The sequence below is a fragment of the Anser cygnoides genome, chromosome W (assembly GCF_040182565.1).
Source record: "Anser cygnoides isolate HZ-2024a breed goose chromosome W, Taihu_goose_T2T_genome, whole genome shotgun sequence".
Classification (NCBI taxonomy): domain Eukaryota; kingdom Metazoa; phylum Chordata; class Aves; order Anseriformes; family Anatidae; genus Anser; species Anser cygnoides.
In genome coordinates, this window is record NC_089911.1 from 7,846,322 (window position 1) to 7,866,278 (window position 19,957).

The window sequence follows — 19,957 nt, forward strand, 5'->3', positions numbered from 1 at the left end:
GCGGCGGGGGGGGGGGGGGGGGCGCGCGCTGCGGAGCCGTTGCCGGGGCGACGGAGGAGTTGGGGGGGGGGGGGATGCGGAGCCGTTGCTGTGGCAACGGGGCCTGGTGATGGGTTTGGGGGGGGGGCACGGGGGGGGGGGGGGGCACGGGGCTTCCGGTGCCGCCCCCCCCCTCCAACCAAGAGCCCCCCCCAGGTGGGTCCCAGGCATCCGGTGCCCCCCCCCCCCCCCCAAAATGGGAGGCCAGGTGCCTGCCCCCCCCCATGACCCCCCAAAATGGGGAGCCAGGTGCCTGCCCCCCCCCCCATGACCCCCCCAAAATGGGGAGCCAGGTGCCTGCCCCCCCCCCCATGACCCCCCCAAAATGGGGGAGCCAGGTGCCTGCCCCCCCCATGACCCCCCAAAATATAGACTCAGGTGTCTGCCCCCCCCTCAATGATCCCCAAAATATGGACCCAGGTGTCTGCCCCCCCCCCCATGCCCCCCCCGAAATAGGGACTCAGCTCTCTGCCCCCCCATGACCCCCCCCAAATCGTGATCCATCTGTCTGCCCCCCCCCGAACCCCCCCCCCCAAAATGGGGATCAAGGTGTCTGCCCCCCCATGCCCCCCAAAATTAGGCCCAGGTGTCCGCCCCCCCATCCCCCCCCCCCCAAATAGGGATCCAGCTGTCTGCCCCCCCAATTCCCCCCCCCCAAATGGGGATCAAGGTGTCTGCCCCCCCCCCGTGCCCCCCCAAAATAAAAACCCAGGTGCCTCCCCCCGAAAAATCTCCCCCCCCCCCCTTTGCCCCCCCCCAAAAGGCACCCACGTGGCTGGGCCCCCCCCAAAAAAAAAAATTCGCCGGGGCCCCCTATGCTCCCCCCCCCCCCCCCCCCCGCAATGGGTCCAGGTGCTCGGGTTGTGCATTAACCACCCCCGGGGGGGGTGTGGGGGGGGACAAAGGTCGAGCCGGGCCCTGGGACTGCGGGACGTGGGGCAGGTGGGGGCTGGGGGGGGCAGTTATGGGGTGTGGGGGGGCAGTTGGGGGGCAGTTGGGGGGCAGTTAGAGGTCGTGGGGGGGCATTTAGGGGGCAAGGGGGGGCTGTTGCGTGGGGGCATTAGGGGCTATTGGGGGGCAATCGTGGGGGTAGTGGATGGGGTTGGGGGAGGCGGGGGGGTAAAAGGGGCAATTATGGGGTGGGGGGGCAGTTGTTGGGTGGAGGGGGGCAGTAAGGGGTCAGAGGGGGCAGTTAGGGAGTGCTTGGGGGGGGTTATGGGGGTAAGAGGGGTGCTTGTGGGGCTGGGGGGCAGCTAGGGGCCTATGGGGGCAGGTAAGGGGGCAAGGGGGGCAGTTACGGGGTAATGGGGGCAGTTATGGGGGTGTGGGGTCAGTTATGGGGTAATGGGGGCAGTTATGGGGTATTAGGGGCAGTTATGGGGTAATGGGGGCAGTTACAGGGACATGGGGGCAGTTATGGGGCAGCCAGGACCCATAGCGCCCCCTTGCCCCCGACCCCTGACCCTTGACCCCATTTGAGTTGGCCCCGCCCCCTGGTCCTGACCCCGCCCCCTGACCCTTGACCCCGCAGGCCATGGCGGAGGACGCGGGGCCCCCCCGGTGTCGCCGTGTGGGGATCCTGGGCTATGGACGGCTGGGTATGGGGGGGCAATTAGGGGCGGGGGGGGCAATTGGGGGTGGGGGGCAATTGGGGAGGATTGGGGGCTATGGGGCAATTGGGGGCTATGGGGCAATTGGGGGCATGGGGGCAATTAGGGGTATGGGAGCAATTAGGGGTAATTGGGGCAATTGGGGATATGGGGGCAATTAGGGGGACTAGGGCAATTGGGGGTAATTGGGGCAATTGGGGGGCTATGGGGCAATTGGGGTAATAGGGGCAATTAGGGGCTATGGAGTAATGGGGGGCTTTGGGGCAATTGGGGGTATTTGGGCAATTGGGGGTAATTGGGGGTAATTGAGGTAATTGGAGCAATTAGGGGGATTGGGGGCTATGGGTAATTGGGGGTAATTGGGGCAATTAGTGGATATGGAGTAATGGAGGGCTTTGGGGCAATTGGGGGTAATTGGGGTAATTGGGGGTAATTGGGGGAGATTGGGGCAATTGGGGGTATGGGGGCAATCGGGGGGCTATGGGGTAATGGGGTGCTAAGGGGCAATTGGGGGTAATTAGGGCAACGAGGTGTAATTGGGTCAATCGGGGTAATTAGGGGGTGGGGGCAATTGGATGGGGCAACTGGGGGACAATAGGGCAGCATGGGGGCAATTGGGGGCTATGGGGGTAATTGGGGGGCTATGGGGGTAATTGGGGGCTACGGGGGGTAATTGGGGGGCTATGGGGGTAATTGGGGGCTGTGGGGGCAACTGGCAGGGTACTTGGGGTGGTAATTGCAGGTATAGGGGCAATTAAGGGGGTAATTGGGGGTGTGGGGGGCAATGGGGGGGCAATTGGATGGGGCATGGGGGGCTAAATGGGGGTTATAGGGGTAATTGGGGGTTATGGGGCAATTGGAGGGGGTAATTGTGGGGCGGGGGGGCAGTTGGGGGCTATGGGGGCAATTGGATAATTAAGAGTTAATTGGGGGGGGAGTTGGGGGACTATGAGGGTAAAGGGGGGGGCTTAGGGGTAATTTGGGGCAATGGGGGTAATTGGGGGGATGTGGGGGGTAATTGGGGCAACTGGGGGGGCTGCGGGGGCAATTAAAGGGCAAAGGGGAGCTATAGGGCAAACTGGGGGGGTGGGGGGCAACTGGGGGGGGCTGGGGGCCAATGGGGGCAATTATGGGGGGCTAAGGGGGGAGTGGGGGCAACGGGGGGGGAACGGGGGCAATTGGGGGTGGGCAACGGGGGGGCAACTGGGGGCAGCTGGGGGGTGACTGGGGGTGACTGGGAGAACTGGGGGTGCCCCCCCCGTGTCCCCCCCCCCAGGGCAGTTCCTGGCGGGGCAGCTGCTGGCGCGGGGCCCCCCCCTGGGGCTGGCGCTGGCCTTCGTCTGGGCGCGGGACGGGGGGGTCCTGGAGGGGCTGCCCCCCCCCCTGCGCCTGCGGGACCTGAGCCTGCTGCCCCAGATGTGAGTGGGGGACCCCCCCCCCGGCACCCCAAACCCCCCCGTCAACCCCCCCCCGTCACCCCCTGTCCCCCCCCGTCACCCCCAGACCCTCCCCGTCACCCCCCATGCACCCCAAGACCCCCCCCAATGTCACCCCGTGGACCCCAACGTCACCCCCGGGACCCCCAGTGTCACTCCGGGACCCCAAAGCCACCCCGTGTCACCCCCCCAAGACCCCAGTGTCACCCCATGGACCCCAATGTCACCCCAAGGTCCCCCAGGTCACCTTTGGGACCCCAATGTCACCCGTGTCACCCCCCCAGGACCCCAGTGTCACCCTTGGGACCCCCAGTGCCACTCTGGGACCCCAGTGTCACCCATGTCACCCCCAGGACCCCAGTGTCACCCTTGGGACCCCCAGTGCCACTCTGGGACCCCAGTGTCACCCCACGGACCCCCACGTCCCCAAGGTCCCGCCATGTCCCAGTGCCACCCGATGTCCCCCCACGTCCCAGTGCCACTCGGTGTCCCAGTGCCACCCTGTGTCCCCACCATGTCCCAGTGTCCCCCTGTGTCCCCACCACATCCCAGTGTCACCCTGTGCCCCCCTCATGTCCCTTTGTCCCCCAGTGTCACCCGCCTGTCCCCACCACGTCCCAGTGTCCCCCAGTGTCCCCCCGTGCCCCCACCACATCCCGGTGTCCCCCAGTGCCACCCGCTGTCCCCGCCACATCCCAGTGTCCCCACGATGTCCCAGTGTCCCCCAGTGCCACCCCATGTCCCTGCCACGTCCCAGTGTCCCCCGTGTCCTCCGGTGTCACTCCATGTCCCCACCACGTCCTAGTGTCCCGCCGTGTCCCCACCACATCCCAGTGTCCCCCGGTGTCCCCCCGTGCCCCCACCACATCCCAGTGTCCCCCAGTGTCCCCCCATGCCCCCACCACATCCCAGTGTCCCCCAGTGCCACCCCATGTCCCTGCCATGTCCCAGTGTCCCCCGTGTCACTCCATGTCCCCACCACGTCCTAGTGTCCCACCGTGCCCCCACCACATCCCAGTGTCCCCCCGTGCCCCCACCACATCCCGGTGTCCCCCAGTGCCACCTCCTGTCCCCGCCACATCCCAGTGTCCCCACGATGTCCCAGTGTCCCCCAGTGCCACCCCATGTCCCTGCCACGTCCCAGTGTCCCCCGTGTCCCCCGGTGTCACTCCATGTCCCCACCACGTCCTAGTGTCCCGCCGTGTCCCCACCACATCCCAGTGTCCCCCGGTGTCCCCCCGTGCCCCCACCACATCCCAGTGTCCCCCAGTGTCCCCCCATGCCCCCACCACATCCCAGTGTCCCCCAGTGCCACCCCATGTCCCTGCCATGTCCCAGTGTCCCCCGTGTCACTCCATGTCCCCACCACGTCCTAGTGTCCCACCGTGCCCCCACCACATCCCAGTGTCCCCCCGTGCCCCCACCACATCCCGGTGTCCCCCAGTGCCACCCCCTGTCCCCGCCACATCCCAGTGTCCCCACGATGTCCCAGTGTCCCCCAGTGCCACCCCATGTCCCTGCCACGTCCCAGTGTCCCCCGTGTCCCCCGGTGTCACTCCATGTCCCCACCACGTCCTAGTGTCCCCCCGTGTCCCCACCACATCCCAGTGTCCCCCAGTGTCCCCTCGTGCCCCCACCACATCCCAGTGTGCCCCGGTGTCCCCCCGTGCCCCCACCACATCCCGGTGTCCCCCAGTGCCACCCCCTGTCCCCGCCACATCCCAGTGTCCCCACGATGTCCCAGTGTCCCCCAGTGCCACCCCATGTCCCTGCCATGTCCCAGTGTCCCCCGTGTCCCCCGGTGTCACTCCATGTCCCCACCACGTCCTAGTGTCCCCCCGTGTCCCCACCACATCCCGGTGTCCCCCAGTGCCACCCCCTGTCCCCGCCACATCCCAGTGTCCCCCGGTGTCCCCCCGTGTCCCCAGGGCGGTGGACCTGGTGGTGGAGGTGGCACACCCCTGCGTGGCGCAGGAGCACGGCGAGGACATCCTGGCCCACGCCGACTTCATGGTGGGGACACCGGGCACGGGCAGGGGACACCGGGGAGGTTGGGGACAGCGGGGACAGTGGGGGAGGGCGGGGAGGGGACAATGGGGGCAGTTGGGGACAGCAGGGTTGGGGACATTGGGGGTGGGGTGGTGGGGAAGTTGGGGGCATTGGGGTTGAGACGTTGGGGACATTGGGGCTGGGATGTTGAGGACACTGGGGTCAGGATGTTGGGGACAATGGGGTCAGGATGTTGGGGACAATGGGGACGTTGGGGCTGGGACATTGGGGACATTGGGGTTGGGATGCTGGGGACACTGGGGTCAGGATGTTGGGGACAATGGGGACGTTGGGGACATCAGGGCCGGGACATTGGGGACGTTGGGGATGTTGGGGACATTGGGGTTGGGATGTTGGGGGCATTGGGGTCAGGATGTTGGGGACACTGGGGTCAGGATGTTGGGGATAATGGGGACATTGGGGACATCGTGGCCGGGACACTGGGGGCAACGGGGACATTGGGGACATTGCGGCTGTGCCGTTGGGGACGCTGGGGCTGGGACATTGGGGACATTGGGGTCAGGATGTTGGGGACAACAGGGACATTGGGGACATCGGGGCCGGGACATTGGGGACGTTGGGGACGTTGGGGTTGGGACGTTGGGGCCATTGGGGTCGGGATGTTGGGGACAACGGGGACATCGGGGACATTGGGGCCGGGACAATGGGGACGTTGGGGACATCGGGGCCGGGCCTTTGGGGACAGGGAGGTGGTGACAAGCGTGTCCCCAGCTGGGGTCCCCCACGGCGCTGGCCGACCCCCTGACGGAGCAGCGGCTGCGGGGGGCGGCGGCGCGGGGGGGCCACACGCTCTACGTCCCCCGCGGCGCCCTGTGGGGCTGCGAGGACATCCGGCGCATGGATGACAGTGGCACGCTGGCTGTGAGCCCCTGGGGACACCGGGGACACCGGGGGCTTGGGGACACCGGGGGGGCAGTGGGGGGTCGGGGAGACTGGGAGGGCACCGGGGGACTGGGGACACTGGGGGGGCACCGTGGGGTTGGGGGCACTGGGGGGTTGGGGACACCAGGGGGTTGGGGACACCGTGGGGACACCGGGGCGTTGGGGACACCGGGGTCTTGGGGACCCCATGGCGACACTGGGGAGTTGGGGACACCATGGGGCTTGGGGACACCAGGGGGTTGGGGACACCGTGGGGACACCAAGGGGTTGGGGACACCATGGGGACACCAGGGGGTTGGAGGCACCACGGGGCTTGGGGACGACAGGGGGTTGGGGACACCATGGAGCTTGGGGACGCTGTTTGGGGACAGCATCTTAGTTTGGGAGCCACTTCTAGGGTTGGGGACAGTGTCCAGAGCTGGGTCCCTTATTAGGGTTTGGGGACAATGTCCAAGGTTGGGGACCCCATTGGGGTTTGGGGACAATGTCCAAAGTTGGGTCCCTTATTGGGGTTTGGGGACATCCACATTTGGGTTCTATATTAGGGTTTGGGGACAAGGTTCAAGGTTGGGGACCACGTTAGGGTTTGGGGACATCCACATTTGGGTCCCTTAATAGGGTTTGGGGACAATGCCCAAGGTTGGGGACCACATTAGGGTCTGGGGACATCCACATTTGGGTTCTATATTAGGGTTTGGGGACAACGTTCATGGCTGGGGACCCTGTTAGGGTTTAGGGACATCCAAATTTGGGTCCCTTAATAGGGTTTGGGGACAATGCCCAACCTTGGGGACCCCGTTAGGGTTTGGGGACACCCTGGGCTGTGTCCCCATCAGACTTTGGGGACAATGTTCAACCTTGGGGACCACATTAGGGTCTGGGGACATCCAAATTTGGGTCCCTTAATAGGGTTTGGGGACAATGCCCAAGGTTGGGGACCACATTAGGGTCTGGGGACATCCACATTTGGGTTCTATATTAGGGTTTGGGGACAACGTTCACGGCTGGGGACCCTGTTAGGGTTTAGGGACATCCAAATTTGGGTCCCTTAATAGGGTTTGGGGACAATGCCCAACCTTGGGGACCCCGTTAGGGTTTGGGGACACCCTGGGCTGTGTCCCCATCAGACTTTGGGGACAATGTTCAACCTTGGGGACCACATTAGGGTCTGGGGACATCCAAATTTGGGTCCCTTAATAGGGTTTGGGGACAATGCCCAAGGTTGGGGACCACATTAGGGTCTGGGGACATCCACATTTGGGTTCTATATTAGGGTTTGGGGACAACGTTCACGGCTGGGGACCCTGTTAGGGTTTAGGGACATCCAAATTTGGGTCCCTTAATAGGGTTTGGGGACAATGCCCAACCTTGGGGACCCCGTTAGGGTTTGGGGACACCCTGGGCTGTGTCCCCATCAGACTTTGGATACAATGTTCAACCTTGGGGACCACATTAGGGTCTGGGGACATCCAAATTTGGGTCCCTTAATAGGGTTTGGGGACAACGTTCAAGGTTGGGGACTCCGTTAGGGTTTGGGGACACCCCGGGCTGTGTCCCCGTCGGGCTTTGGGGACAACGGTTGCCAACCCCGGTTGGTGACGGCGTCCCCCCCCCCCCGGCCACCAGGCGCTGAAGGTGACGATGACGAAGGCCCCGCAGAGCTTCCGGCTGCAGGGCTGGCTGCGGGAGCGGCTGGTGGCCGCGGTGGCCGCGGGTGGCCGCGAGGTCCTCTACGAGGGTCCCCTGCGTCCCCTCTGTCCCCTGGCCCCCAACAACGTCAACACGATGGTGGCCGCCGCCGTGGCCGCCCCCAGCCTGGGCTTCGACGGCGTCCGGGCCTGCTTGGTGGCCGACCCCAGGTGGGTGACAGGCGGTGGCACCGCCGGGTGGCACCTCCTGGTGGCACCTCGGGTCCTTGGTGGCACCTGGTGGCACCTGGTGGCACCTCCCCGTGTCCCCAGCCGGGATACGGTGGTGGGGAGCGGGGCTGTGGGACGCTTGTGGTGGCTTTGGGGTGGGTTTGTCCCCGGTGTCCCTTGTCCCCTGGTGTCCCCTGGTGTCCCCTGCTGTCCCCTGTGCCACCAGTGTCCCCACAACGTCCCCACCTGAACGGGGTGGCAGCAGCGAGGAGCAGGGATAGGGACTCCGTGCCACCAGCGGCTGTCACCGCCCTGTCACCATCAGCATGTCCTGTCCCCCGTGCCACCCCCATGTCCCTTGTGCCACCCAATGTCCCTTGTGGCACCCCAATGTCCCTTGTGCCACCCCATGTCCCCCCCAACGTCCCCCATGTCCCCAACCAGCCCCCGGTGGCAGCACTGGGGTGCAGGATCGGGGTCTCGGTGCCGTCGCCGCCCCATCGCCGCGCGTCCCCCGGTGCCACCCCGTTGTCCCCACAATGTCCCCCCGCCGCCACCCCGCAGCGTCCCCGACTGGCACGTGGTGGAGGTGGAGGTGACGAGCGTTGGGGACGAGGGGCGGGCGCTGAGCGTCACCAGCACCCGCCGCAACCCCGCCGCGCCCGGGGCCGTCACCGGAGCTGCCACCCGCGACGCCTTCTGGAGCAGCCTCCTGGGTGGGTGCCGTGTCCCCTGCTGTCACCCGTGTCCCCTCCTGTCCCCCCCGTGTCCCCTCCTGTCCCCATTGTCCCCTCCTGTCCCCCCGTGTCCCTTCCTATCCCCTCGTAGCACCCCATGTCCCCTCCTGTCCCCATGTCACCTCCTGTCCCCCCATGTCCCCCAGTGTCCCCTCCTGTCCCCCATGTCCCCTCCTGTCCCCATTGTCCCCTCCTGTCCCCCATGTCCCTTATATTTGCGTCCCATGTCCCTCCACATGTCCCCATGTCCCCCCCCATATATCCCCATGTCCCTGTGTCCCCTGTGTCACCCCAAATGTCCCCAAGGCCTCCATGTCCCCCCATGTCCCCGTGTCCCACTTGTGCCCATGTCCTGCAATGTCCCCCTTTATGTCCCCAACCCCCCCGTGTCCCAAAATCCCCCACTGTCCTCCTGTCTGGGCCCATGTCCCTAAATCTCCCAGATGTCCCCGTGTCCCCATAGCCCCATGTCACCTAGGTGTCCCCATGTCCCCCAGATGAGACATTCCCATGCCCCCGGTCCCACCAGATGTCCCCATGTCCCCGTGATCCCCAATGTCCCCATGTCCCCCAGACGTCTTCACGTCCCCAGATGTCCCAATGTCCCCCAATGTCCCCATATCCCCAGATGTCCCCATGCCCCAATGTCCCCCAGATGTCCTCGTGTCCCCATTTCCCCCCATATCCCCATGTCCCCCAGATGTCCCCACATCCTCCAATGTCATGTCCCCCAAATGTCCCCATAACCCCAAATGTCCCCATATCCCCCAATGTCCCCAGATGCCACAATGTCTCCATATGTCCCCATGTCCCCAATGTCCCCCAAATGTCCCCATAACCCCCAGTGTCCCCAGATGTCCCCATGACCCCAATGCCACCATGTCCCCCAGATGTCCCCATATCCCCCAATGTCCTCATGTCCCCCAAATGTCCCCATGACCCCAAACGTCCCCATATCCCCCAATGTCCCCAGATGTCCCCATATGCCCCCAACGTCCCCACATGCCCCCAAATGTCCCCATGTCCTCAATGTCCCCATATCCCCCAATGTCCCCATATGCCCCCCAATGCCCCCATCACCCCCAATGTCCCCATGTACCCCAATGTCCCCACATGTCCCCCAATGTCCCCATGCCCCCAGATGTCCCCATGCCCCCAGATGTCCCCCTGTCCCCAGATGTCCCCACATCCCCCAGTGTCCCCATATGCCCCCAAATGTCCCCATGTCCTCAATGTCCCCATATCCCCCAATGTCCCCAGATGTCCCCATATGTCCCCCAATGCCCCCATCACCCCCATTGTCCCCATGTCCCCCAATGTCCCCATACGTCCCGCAATGTCCCCATATGTCCCCCAATGTCCCCCTGCCCCCAGATGTCCCCACGTCCCCCAGTGTCCCCCAATGTCCCCCATTGTCCCCAGTGTCCCCCCCGCCCCCCGTCACCCCCTGTCCCCCCCCAGCCTGCCGCGGACACGGCGGATGCGTCCAGCTCTGCTGAGGGGACCGAAAAGGCCGGGACCGGGCACCGGGGGGGACATTAAAAGCTGTGACACCGCCTCCTGGTGGCTGCGCCTCCACCTTCCGCCGCGGGGCATGCCGGGAGGAAGGTCCGCGTGGGTTTAGCGGGCGGGGCGCAAAGCACGCCGGGAGGAAGGTCCGCGGACGGGCGGGGTGTTTCCGCTGGGGGCCGCGGGGCACGCTGGGAGTTGTAGTTCCGCCCGCCCGCTGTAGGCGATGCGGCCGCCGGAGGCCCGGGAGGAGGCGCGGGGTGCGCTGGGCAGGCCCGGGGGGGTTGGGGGGGGCTCTGGGGGTGGGGGGTCCGAGGGGTTTGGGGGGGTTCGAGGGGCTTGGAGAGGGCTGGGGGGGTCGGGGGGGGCCTGGGAGGCCCGTGGGGCCCTGTCCTGGGTGTCCCCGGGAAGGGGCCTGCAAGGCCCTGAGGGGAGCTGGGGGGGCAAGGGGGGGTCCTGGGGGGGCTGCAGGGGGTTTGGGGGGGGCTGGGGGCGTTTTTTGGGGGGTTGGGGGCGTTTGGGGGGGGATTGGAGGGGTTTTGGGGGTGTTTTGGGGGGATTGGAGGGGTTTTGGGGGGTCAGGGTCTGGGGGGGTTTGGGGGGGCTGAAAGTTTCGGGGGGGTTCTGAGGGGGTTTTGGGGGGGGCTGAGGGGTTTTGGGGGGGCTTTGGGTTTGTTGGGGGGGGATTTGGGGGCGCACGAGGGGCTGAGGGGGGGTACAGGTGGTGGTTGAGGGGGTTTGGGGGTATTGGGGGGGGCTTGAAGTTTTTTTTGGGGGGGGTCTTGGGGAAGTTGGTGGGTCCAGAAGGTGTCCGGGGGGGTCTGGGGGGGGGGTTGGGGGTGTAGGGGGAATCTGGGGGTGTAGGGGGGGGGTCTGGAGGGTTTTGGGGGGTGCAGGAAGGTGTCTGGAAATTTTGGGGGGTTTTGGAAGGGGTGTAGGGGTCCTAGGAGGCCAAGGGGGGGGGTCTGGAAGGTTTGAGGGGGGGCGGGTGGGGTGCTTGAGGGTGTCGGGGGGGGGCTGGAGGGTCTTTGGGGGTACAGGAAGGTGATGGAAAAATTTGGGGGGGCTTGGAGGGGTCCTAGGGGGCTGGGGGGGGGGGGGCTGGAAGGTTTGGGGTGGCCCGGGGAGGGGGGAGCTTCCTGAGGGGGGGTTCTTGGGACACCTGGGGTTGGGGGCTGAGATTGGGGGCTACCAGCAGAGCCCCCCCCACCCCCTTATTCCCCCCCACCCCCTTCGCAGCGATTCGGGGGCCACCGCCGCGCACCCCAAACCCCGCCGCCGTCCCCCCCCCGGCACCGGGGTCATGTCAGGGCCTCCCCCGGCCGGGGGGGCCGAGCCGGGGCTGTACCACGAGCGGCAGCGCCTGGAGCTCTGCGCCGTCCACGCGCTCAACAACGTCCTGCAGCGCCCCTGCTTCACCCAGGAGGCTGCCGACGACATCTGCAAGAGGTGCGTTTTGCCCCTTTCCGCCCCTTTTTTTTAGCCCGTTTCCGTAGATTTTTAACGTTTCTTCGTTTTTTTCCTCCCCCCCCCAGGTTGGCGCCCGACGCCCGCCTCAACCCCCACCGCAGCGTTTTGGGGACGGGCAACTACGACGTGAACGTGATCATGGCCGCGCTGCAGAGCCTGGGGCTGGCGGCCGTCTGGTGGGACAAGCGCCGGTGAGGAGCCCCCAAAACCTTCTTTTTTCATCCCAAAACGACGCTCACAAGCTCCCGGCACGGTCTTCGAGCCCCTCATGCTGGTTTTTGAACCCCGAGGAATTCTTTTAGCCCCTCACCTATTATTTCAGCCCCTAATGTGGGGCTTGAGACCCCAGATTCTGCTCGTGAACCCTTTAACCCCACAACCGAGCCCCCCGCTGCAGGTTTTAAGGTTCCCCCTATAGGGTTTGAGCCCCCAACCCTGCTCTCGAGCCCTTTAACCCCATATTTTTGCCCCTTTTTACCCCCCAAATGCTGTTTTTTACCCCCCAAATGCTGTTTTTTACCCCCAAACACTGCTTTCTAGTCCCACAATACCACGTTTGAGCCCCCTGGCCCTGTTATCAAGCCCTTTCACCCCACTTTTCAGCCCCAAACGCCATTTTTTAGCCCCCGTTCACGTGAGTTTTGAGATCTTAACACTGTTTTTGAGGCCCCAGCCCATTTTTTTTCAGTCCCTAATCCATTTTTGCGCCCCTTAATTTTGGTTTTGAGCCTCTAACGCTGCTCTTGAGCCCCCTAGCCTGCTTTTTACCCCCCAGTGGGGGTTTTGAGGGAATTAACCCTCATTTTGAGCCCTCCAACGTGGCTTTTGAGCCCCCAGCACTACTTTTGAAGCCCTTAACTGTGCTACTGAGCCCTTTAACCTTTCTTTTAAGCCCCCCATTGTGGGTTTTGAGCCTCCTAACTTTGCTATTGAGCCGCGTAGTCCTATTTTTGAACCTTTTAATGTGGGTTTTGAGCCCATTTAACTCTGCTTTTGAGCCATTTAATCCTACTGCTGAGCCCCCCACGTGTTTTGAGCCCTTTAACCCTGCTGTTGGGCTCTTGAGCCCTGCTTTTGAGCCCCTCACTGGGGGTTTTGAGACCCTGCCTTGGTTTCGAGGCCCTTAATATGGGTTTTGAGCCCTTTAACCCTGCTATTTAACCCCAAAAAGTGCGCTTTAGTCCGTGACGCTGCTTTTGAGCACCTGACCCTGCTATTGAGCCCTTTAACCGCATATTTTTGCCCGCAAACGTGGGTTTTGAGTCTCCAAATGTAGGTTTTAAGCCCCATAACCTCATTTTGAAGCCTCCAACTTGGGCTTCAAGCCCTGAATGCAGGTTTTGAGCCCCTTCACGCCACTTTTTGAGGCTTCAAGCCTCTTCCTAATGCCACTTTTGAGGGGCGTAATGCTGTTTTTGAACCCCTGATGGCATTTTGAGCGCCCCCCTCCCTATATTTGATCCCTCTAATCTCATTTTGTGAGCCCCCCACTGCTGCTCTTAACCCTCAGCACAGCTTTTGAGCTCCTAACGCAACTTCTGTGCCCCTGCTGCTGCTTTTGAGCCCCCCAACCCCATTTTAACCCCCTTAGCCCCATTTTAAGCCCACTAACATGAGTTTCAGGTCCCCTAATGCTGCTTTGGAGCCCCTTACTACCACTTTTTGAGCCCAACACCATGTTTGAGCCCCTCACTGCTGCTTTGGAGCCCCCTCACCTAATTTTTTAGCCCCTCAATGCTGCTTTTAATCCTCCTCCCCTGTTCTTTTGGCCCCTAAAGGTGGCTTTTGAACCTCTGCTGCTGCTTTTGATCCCCCAACTCCTATTTTAACCCCCCTCAATCCCATTTTTAAGCCCCTTAACATGGGTTTCCAGCCCCCTAGCTCTGTGCTTGACCCCCCTAACCCCATGTTTGAGCCTCCCAGCCCCCACGTTTGAGCCCCCTAACCCCATTTTCTCCCCCGGCAGGTCGCTGGAGCGGCTGGCACTGGGACAAATCATGGGCTTCATCCTCAACGTGCCCTCCCACGTCTCACTGGGCTTCGTGGCGTTGCCGCTGCGCCGCAAGCACTGGCTGGCCGTCCGGCAGCTGGGCGGCACCTACTACAACCTGGACTCCAAGCTCCGCGCTCCCGCCCGCATCGGCGGCGAGGCCGAGCTCAGGTACTGCGGGGGACGCCGAGGGGACACCGAGGGGGACGCCCGGTGCCACCTCCACCTCCCTCCTTTCCTTCCGGCAGGGCTTTCCTCCGGGATTTCCTCGCCCAAGGGCTCTGCGAGGTTTTCCTCGTCGTCCCCCGGGCTGTGGAGGAGGCCGGCGCCTGGCTCAGCCCCGAGTGACTCGTCGTGGGGACAAGGACGACGGGTGGCACCGGCTCCCGTTGCTTCGGGATGAAACGGCTCCGTTTTGGGACTTTCCTCAGCTTTTTACCCATCCGGTGCGAACCTGGATGGGTTTAGGGGACTCTGTGGGGGGGCCGGGTGCCCCTTTCACCCCCTGCCCGCCGTTGCGGTGCTTCAGTTTCCTGATTTCACCCTGATTTTGTGCTCTGGGTTTTGCCTCCCTGTGTCACCGGGATTCCTCTGCGGGGCGTGTGACGGGGCACAGGCAGAGGTCGCGGGGCCGACGCGTTGTAACGGGGCGAGAACAGCGCTGGCGTGGGGGGGCGCACGCTGGTCGTGCGACTCGTGCTTGGGTCGCGCGCTGTCGCGACGTTGCACGCCGCTTGTGTTTGTCACCCACTCGGGGTGATGCCACCTTGCTGCTTGTGCATTCCGGGCGCTGCTTGTGCATACCGGGCACTGCTCACGCATACTGGGCGCTGCTTGTGCGTGCTGCACGCCGGTTGTGCACCTCAGGCTCCTCTGCGTGGCGCCGGTTTTGCGTCTCACCCGCCGCTTGTGCATGCCGCCCGTGTCACCCGCTGCCAACGTGTGTCACCCGCCGCTTGCACGCCGTTCCTGGCTCTGCAGGGCTGTGTCACCGGCACCGCGGCTGCCCCCGGAGCCGGGTTACTTCTGGTGGTGGATTTCGGCCCCCGGCGTTGCCTTGTTCCCGGGTTTGGTGGCGTGGCCGTTGCTTGGTGCCCAGAGGGGGGTTAATTACCCTCCAAAAGGTGATTAAAACTGCTGGGTTACAGCTCGGGGGCTCAGCCGCGATCCTTGGCCTTCCACCATCGCCGCGCCTCGGGGGGACGCGGGCCAAGCCCGGCCCTTGGAGGCCGAACCGTGCCCAAAGCCCGGCCTCGGCTCCCCCCCGAACAAGCGCGGCCCTGGCGCCTTCGGTGGCGCCTCCGCTCGCTCCGCCGGGGCGGATCCAAAGTACGCATACTGATTGGTCGGCTGCGGAGCGCGCCCTCCAGCTCAGCCAATCCCCGCACGCCGTTCGCATCCACCCATCTCCCGCCCCCGTGGAGCCGACCCGGGGCAGCCGCGGCGGGGCCGGGCCAATCAGCGCAGACCGCGGGAAATTCAAAGCCATCCCCCGCCCTCGCCCCGCGCGCAGCCAATGGGAAGCGCTGCACCCTGCGGGCAGCCAATCAGGGTCGCAGCGAGGTTATAAAGGGCGGAGGTTGTGCGGAGGGGCGTGCAGAAGGCGGCGGCGCCGCGAGGCAATTTGCGGGCTCACGGCGGCCCCAAGCGGCCGTTTATGGAATCATAGAATCATAGCTACCTCCCTTCCTCCGTCCCTGTAAGGCCTTTTGTCAGATCTACTCGCCTTCAGCTCCCTACGCAAACACCTCCCCTCCTTTTATTTCTATTAATTACAATTAACGCCTTATTTAAGCGCCTCGCGCTCTGCTTGAGCTGGCTCCTGCAGTGCCGCGGTTAATCCCGGCGAACCTTTCCGGGGCCGCCGCGGAACCCGCAGCACGTTTGCGACCGTCAGTATGGGGAAGGAGCGCTGAAAAGATTATTTTAGAAAAAAAAATAAAAATAATTAAAAAAAATAAATAAATCACGTCTCAGATTGGCTTTTCAGAGACGACAGGAGACGAGTGTACATCCTTCCCTGGTGGTCTAGTGGTTAGGATTCGGCGCTCTCACCGCCGCGGCCCGGGTTCGATTCCCGGTCAGGGAATAACTTTATTGTTTGAAATTTTTTTTTTCCTTCCCTTTTCTACCCAGTTTCACTTTCACTTTTTCGATCGCTGCGCTCACGCCGTTCCTGGTACAAGGCTCGTTCCCCGTGGGGAGCGGCGGATGGGGGAAAAGCTCCACGAAAGAAGGGGCTGCCTCGACCCTTCCCCTTTCTCAGGGATGCGCGTGCGGCAGGGACAAGATTTTAAAAAGAAATGCGTAAAGGAAATAAGTAAATGAGGTGTGAGAAAATGATCACCGCTCTCTGTCGCGACAGAGGGGAGGCACCGCTGGGATTCGAACCCAGGATCTCCTGTTTACTAGACAGGCGCTTTAACCAACTAAGCCACGGCGCCACCTGCGAAACGCAGCCGCCCTCTCCCGTCATCTGCAGCCACCGCCGCCGGTTTTCCCCTCCCAGAGCAGCCCGGGGAAGGCGGCACCGAACGGAGCCGCTCCCCGGCGGCGGCTCCCGGTGCTGCGCAGCCCCCTGCGGCCGCAGCTCCGGCGGGGGGAACGCGTTCGGCACCGTGTCCGAAAAACCTTCTCCCAGTTCCTTCCTCGTTAGTATAGTGGTAAGTATCCCCGCCTGTCACGCGGGAGACCGGGGTTCGATTCCCCGACGGGGAGGATGCTCTGTTTTTCCTGTTTCTTCCTTTTTTTTTATTTTTTTTTGCTTTTTTCCACCCCCGTAAAACCCTTGGACCTGGATTAGGGATAGGGTAGAACCTCCTGCGCCTTGGCCGCGGGTAAAAAAGCGTCGGCATCCCCCCCGCGAGGGGATTCGACGTGTTTTTTTTCACGGTGCTACCCCCCCCACACACCCCTGAACGAGCAGTGTGCTTGGACCCGCTGCAGAGAGCGAGCCCTAGTTGCGGCCACCTGCGTTAGGACGGGCAGCGGGCGTAACGCACAGCACCGCAACGCTCCCCAGAGTTTAACTCAGCAGAAGTGACAAAAAAATTACACTAATATGACGTCATGGTAACGTATTCCCTAGGTATCAAACACCAGCCCCACTAACACCGACGTTCCCCTCCGCTCCCCGTCCCATGAAGTGCCAGCAATTGGTGCCCCCCAAAGGTATTTATAAAGCAGAATCGGACCTGAGTGGGAACTGCGTGCGGAGCGCGGGCGCCGCCCCGCCCCTTCTCTCAGCGACCAATCGCGCCGCGGCCCCGCCCGCCAATCAGCCGGCGGCCTTCAAGTCGAAAGCTTCAGGTTTGGCGCCAAAGCCAGAGCTGGCACGCAGAGCTGCTTCTCGGTGGTTTATTTATGATTTATTTATGTATCATTTATTTTTCCTTCTTTATCTTCCTCTTCCGGAAATATGATCGTCCTAGGCAGCGTCCTTCCTCTGGTGCAGGTCGGGGAGCAGCTTTCTCGTTCCTGTTCTGAGCTGTTGTTAGTTATAAGAGCACGCAGCGTGGTCACGCAGAGAAGAGTCATTGCACGGGGTGACTCTGTGCTCTTCCTCTTTGCGTTTTCTCTGGATGAAGCCCTGAGCGATCCAGTTTTAACACCTAAGTCTGTGTCTAAGTCAAGTGGGGAAGGGGTTCCTCAAAGTTTGCTCCAAAGCTGATGCGTCCTGTGAAAATCCCAGGGCAGCTGCCGTGCAGTGATGTTCTGTTGTGCAAAAAAATCATGAGACTAGCAGGAGAAAATCGGTGGATGGTAGTAAGGAGTTTATCCTTAGCAGAAGGAATTAAAATTATAGAATTTAAATATCCTAAGTTGGAAGGGACACACAATGTTCACTGAGTCCAGCTTCTTATGACTATATAGAAATCATTGTACTCTGTCCCAAAGGTTAATTTGGGGATAGCACCCAGAGGGGACACCGTTTTTTTTTTTTATATTTTTTATTCCAAAAAGGCGATATCATAATGGATAACTACACACACAACAATGCTTTTACTATTACAACAGCAATCTGTAGAAGAGACAAATAGAAACAACGTCTGTGTGTTCAGACTGGATCCTTCAGAACGGTTGAAAGCAGTGAGTGGCAGCACCTGAGGGTGCACTTTTTCTCCTCTTCCAGGTCATGGGTAAAAGGTATTAAAGAGAGGCACTTTTATAAAACTAGAACTGTTAACACCAGCCCCAGAGCCTGATGAACCAGTCAGTTATTCACAAATCAAGTAACCCACCCATACAGACTACCTGGACTTTCTGAATTCAAGTTGTATCAGAAAACACACGCAAATAAGGAGACTTCTGAAGCAACAAAAAAGCCATGTTTATTAAGTGTGTGGATTAATATTAAGGATCGGAATTGAACGGAAAACAGCTCCTAACTCCCATTAAGAGGTAGGCCCTTGCCTTCGTTATTCTTGCAGTTCAGCAGCTTTGAGTGAAGTTTGCAAAGAAATTGTGTATATATATTGCAAAGAAATATGTGTATATATATTACATGTAAAGGAGACTTTATATAACTATATATGCGTCTTTCATTCACTTCCAAAGCTTGGCTTTGATCTCGCTTCTATCAGAAATCCCCTTTCCTCAAGTTTTTCCCTCTGATCCCAAGCTCTGGCTTGGCAGCCTCTCCCTTCTCTTTCCCCCAGGTGTACCCAGAGAGGTATTAATAACCCCTGTTCTGCAACAATTATTCAAAACTGATCACTATTAAATATTTTTTACAAAACGTTACCATCATTAATATGCTATAATTATTACTAATAAATCATCATTAATTAAGATTAATAACACCATTAATAAAATTACCTTCAATAATCATCACTACTAAAATTACCATTATTATCAAGAAAATTATCGTTAATTATGATTAATAAAATCAGTAATAAAATTATCATTAATAATTATCGCTACTAAATTTATCATCATCCATTAGTAATAAAATTGTCATTAATTATGATTAATATTTTTTAGTATTATTTAGTATTTGCAATAATTAACTATTTAGCAGCTTTTCATAAAAATCTCCGAAAAAAATATCGCAGAGTCCCTCGCGTAAGGCCTGTGATGAGCCGCAGAGCCTATTTTGAGCAGAGAAAGAAAGGAATTAGGTAGGTTTTTAAGGATGGGAGGAAAAAAGCAGCTAGCAGAGGATGGTTTCGATCCATCGACCTCTGGGTTATGGGCCCAGCACGCTTCCGCTGCGCCACTCTGCTGGTCTCTATTGGAATATATAGTTTGGGCTGATAAGCCGTAAGTGGAGGAATTGTGCAATTAGAATGAAGTTCTAGGGGAAAAAAAAAGGAATCACCGGAGCCTTTTACCGTGCGGATAGAAAAATAATAATAATAATAAAAAACAAAATAAAAATGCAGTTCCCTGCTGGTGGAGATGCCGGGGATTGAACCCGGGACCTCATACATGCGAAGCATGCGCTCTACCGCTGAGCTACATCCCCTGCGCGCGCCTCCCGCCCGCTGCCGCCCTTGGCTCCGCCTCCTCCCCCCCGGCGGCGGCCGCGGGCCCGGCGCGCCCCATGGCGCCGCGGCGGCGGGCGGGAGCCGCGGGACGAGGTGGCCGAGTGGTTAAGGCGATGGACTGCTAATCCATTGTGCTCTGCACGCGTGGGTTCGAATCCCATCCTCGTCGGCGGGCGAACCTTTTGGTTTGTTTCTCTTTATTTTTCCTCCCGTTATATGGAATGCGTCTCCCGTTTACCGAGGGCGTTTTCTCCGCTCAGCCTCCCCCTTTTGTTTTGCAAACGTTGCCCCACCGCCAAGCGGGGGTTCCCCCCCGTTTTTTTTTTTTTTTTTTTTTTTTTGCATAAATGCGCAGCTTTCACGCTCGGCTGTTTGCGAGAGTTCTTTCGGGATCCCCGAGCAGTTCTGTAGATAGGGGGGGATTCCCCTGGGAAATCGTGGGGAACGCGGGGGTCCCTCTAACCGAGCCCCCACTACTCCTGAAGGCATGCCAGGGGCTCCCCCCGCCTTTTATTTACTTTACATCTACAAAACCTCCCTCACGCGCAACTTCCCGTGCCCCCCATTTTTTTCAAGTGCAGGTGAGGATGCTGCTGCAGCTCCCGAGAGGGGGACCCCTTTGCTCTTTCCCCACTGCCCCCCTTTCTTTTGCACCCCTCCCCCGTGCAATTTTCCCAGCCCTCAGCATCCTTCACCCAGCGGAGCAGCAGCGAGCGAAACCGTCACCGCGGGTCTCTGTGGCGCAATCGGTTAGCGCGTTCGGCTGTTAACCGAAAGGTTGGTGGTTCGAGCCCACCCAGGGACGCGGGCATTCCTGTTTTTTCCACCCCCCCCTTTTTTTTTTTTTCTAAGCTATTTCACGCTTT

The 19,957-nt window shown here is 60.8% G+C and overlaps 2 protein-coding genes and 7 non-coding genes across 9 annotated transcripts; 6 read left to right on the top strand and 3 right to left on the bottom strand.

Moving 5' to 3' along the window:
- The first annotated feature begins 929 nt into the window (after positions 1-929).
- Positions 930-10,191, top strand: LOC136788652 (aspartate dehydrogenase domain-containing protein-like). The gene is made up of 8 exons (XM_066987283.1): positions 930-981; positions 1,571-1,637; positions 2,926-3,067; positions 5,014-5,098; positions 5,867-6,016; positions 7,664-7,896; positions 8,461-8,612; positions 10,095-10,191. The coding sequence occupies exons 2-8, from the start codon at positions 1,574-1,576 to the stop codon at positions 10,130-10,132; spliced, it is 864 nt and encodes a 287-aa protein (XP_066843384.1). The 5' UTR covers positions 930-981; positions 1,571-1,573; the 3' UTR covers positions 10,133-10,191.
- A 72-nt stretch (positions 10,192-10,263) lies between these two features.
- Positions 10,264-14,749, top strand: LOC106049621 (josephin-2). Its single transcript, XM_066987296.1, has 5 exons — positions 10,264-10,402; positions 11,382-11,591; positions 11,678-11,803; positions 13,579-13,773; positions 13,851-14,749. Exons 2-5 carry the CDS (start codon positions 11,446-11,448, stop codon positions 13,948-13,950), a joined length of 567 nt encoding a protein of 188 aa, XP_066843397.1. The 5' UTR covers positions 10,264-10,402; positions 11,382-11,445; the 3' UTR covers positions 13,951-14,749.
- Positions 14,750-15,619: 870 nt separating this feature from the next.
- On the top strand, positions 15,620-15,691 carry TRNAE-CUC (transfer RNA glutamic acid (anticodon CUC)). The gene has a single exon. It is a non-coding gene; the product is annotated as a tRNA-Glu (tRNA).
- A 281-nt stretch (positions 15,692-15,972) lies between these two features.
- TRNAT-AGU (transfer RNA threonine (anticodon AGU)) lies at positions 15,973-16,046 on the bottom strand. Its single transcript has one exon. It is a non-coding gene; the product is annotated as a tRNA-Thr (tRNA).
- A 202-nt stretch (positions 16,047-16,248) lies between these two features.
- Positions 16,249-16,320, top strand: TRNAD-GUC (transfer RNA aspartic acid (anticodon GUC)). Its single transcript has one exon. It is a non-coding gene; the product is annotated as a tRNA-Asp (tRNA).
- A 2,435-nt stretch (positions 16,321-18,755) lies between these two features.
- On the bottom strand, positions 18,756-18,827 carry TRNAM-CAU (transfer RNA methionine (anticodon CAU)). Its single transcript has one exon. It is a non-coding gene; the product is annotated as a tRNA-Met (tRNA).
- A 170-nt stretch (positions 18,828-18,997) lies between these two features.
- On the bottom strand, positions 18,998-19,069 carry TRNAA-CGC (transfer RNA alanine (anticodon CGC)). Its single transcript has one exon. It is a non-coding gene; the product is annotated as a tRNA-Ala (tRNA).
- Positions 19,070-19,178: 109 nt separating this feature from the next.
- Positions 19,179-19,260, top strand: TRNAS-GCU (transfer RNA serine (anticodon GCU)). The gene has a single exon. It is a non-coding gene; the product is annotated as a tRNA-Ser (tRNA).
- A 562-nt stretch (positions 19,261-19,822) lies between these two features.
- On the top strand, positions 19,823-19,896 carry TRNAN-GUU (transfer RNA asparagine (anticodon GUU)). The gene has a single exon. It is a non-coding gene; the product is annotated as a tRNA-Asn (tRNA).
- The last annotated feature ends 61 nt before the right edge of the window (positions 19,897-19,957 follow it).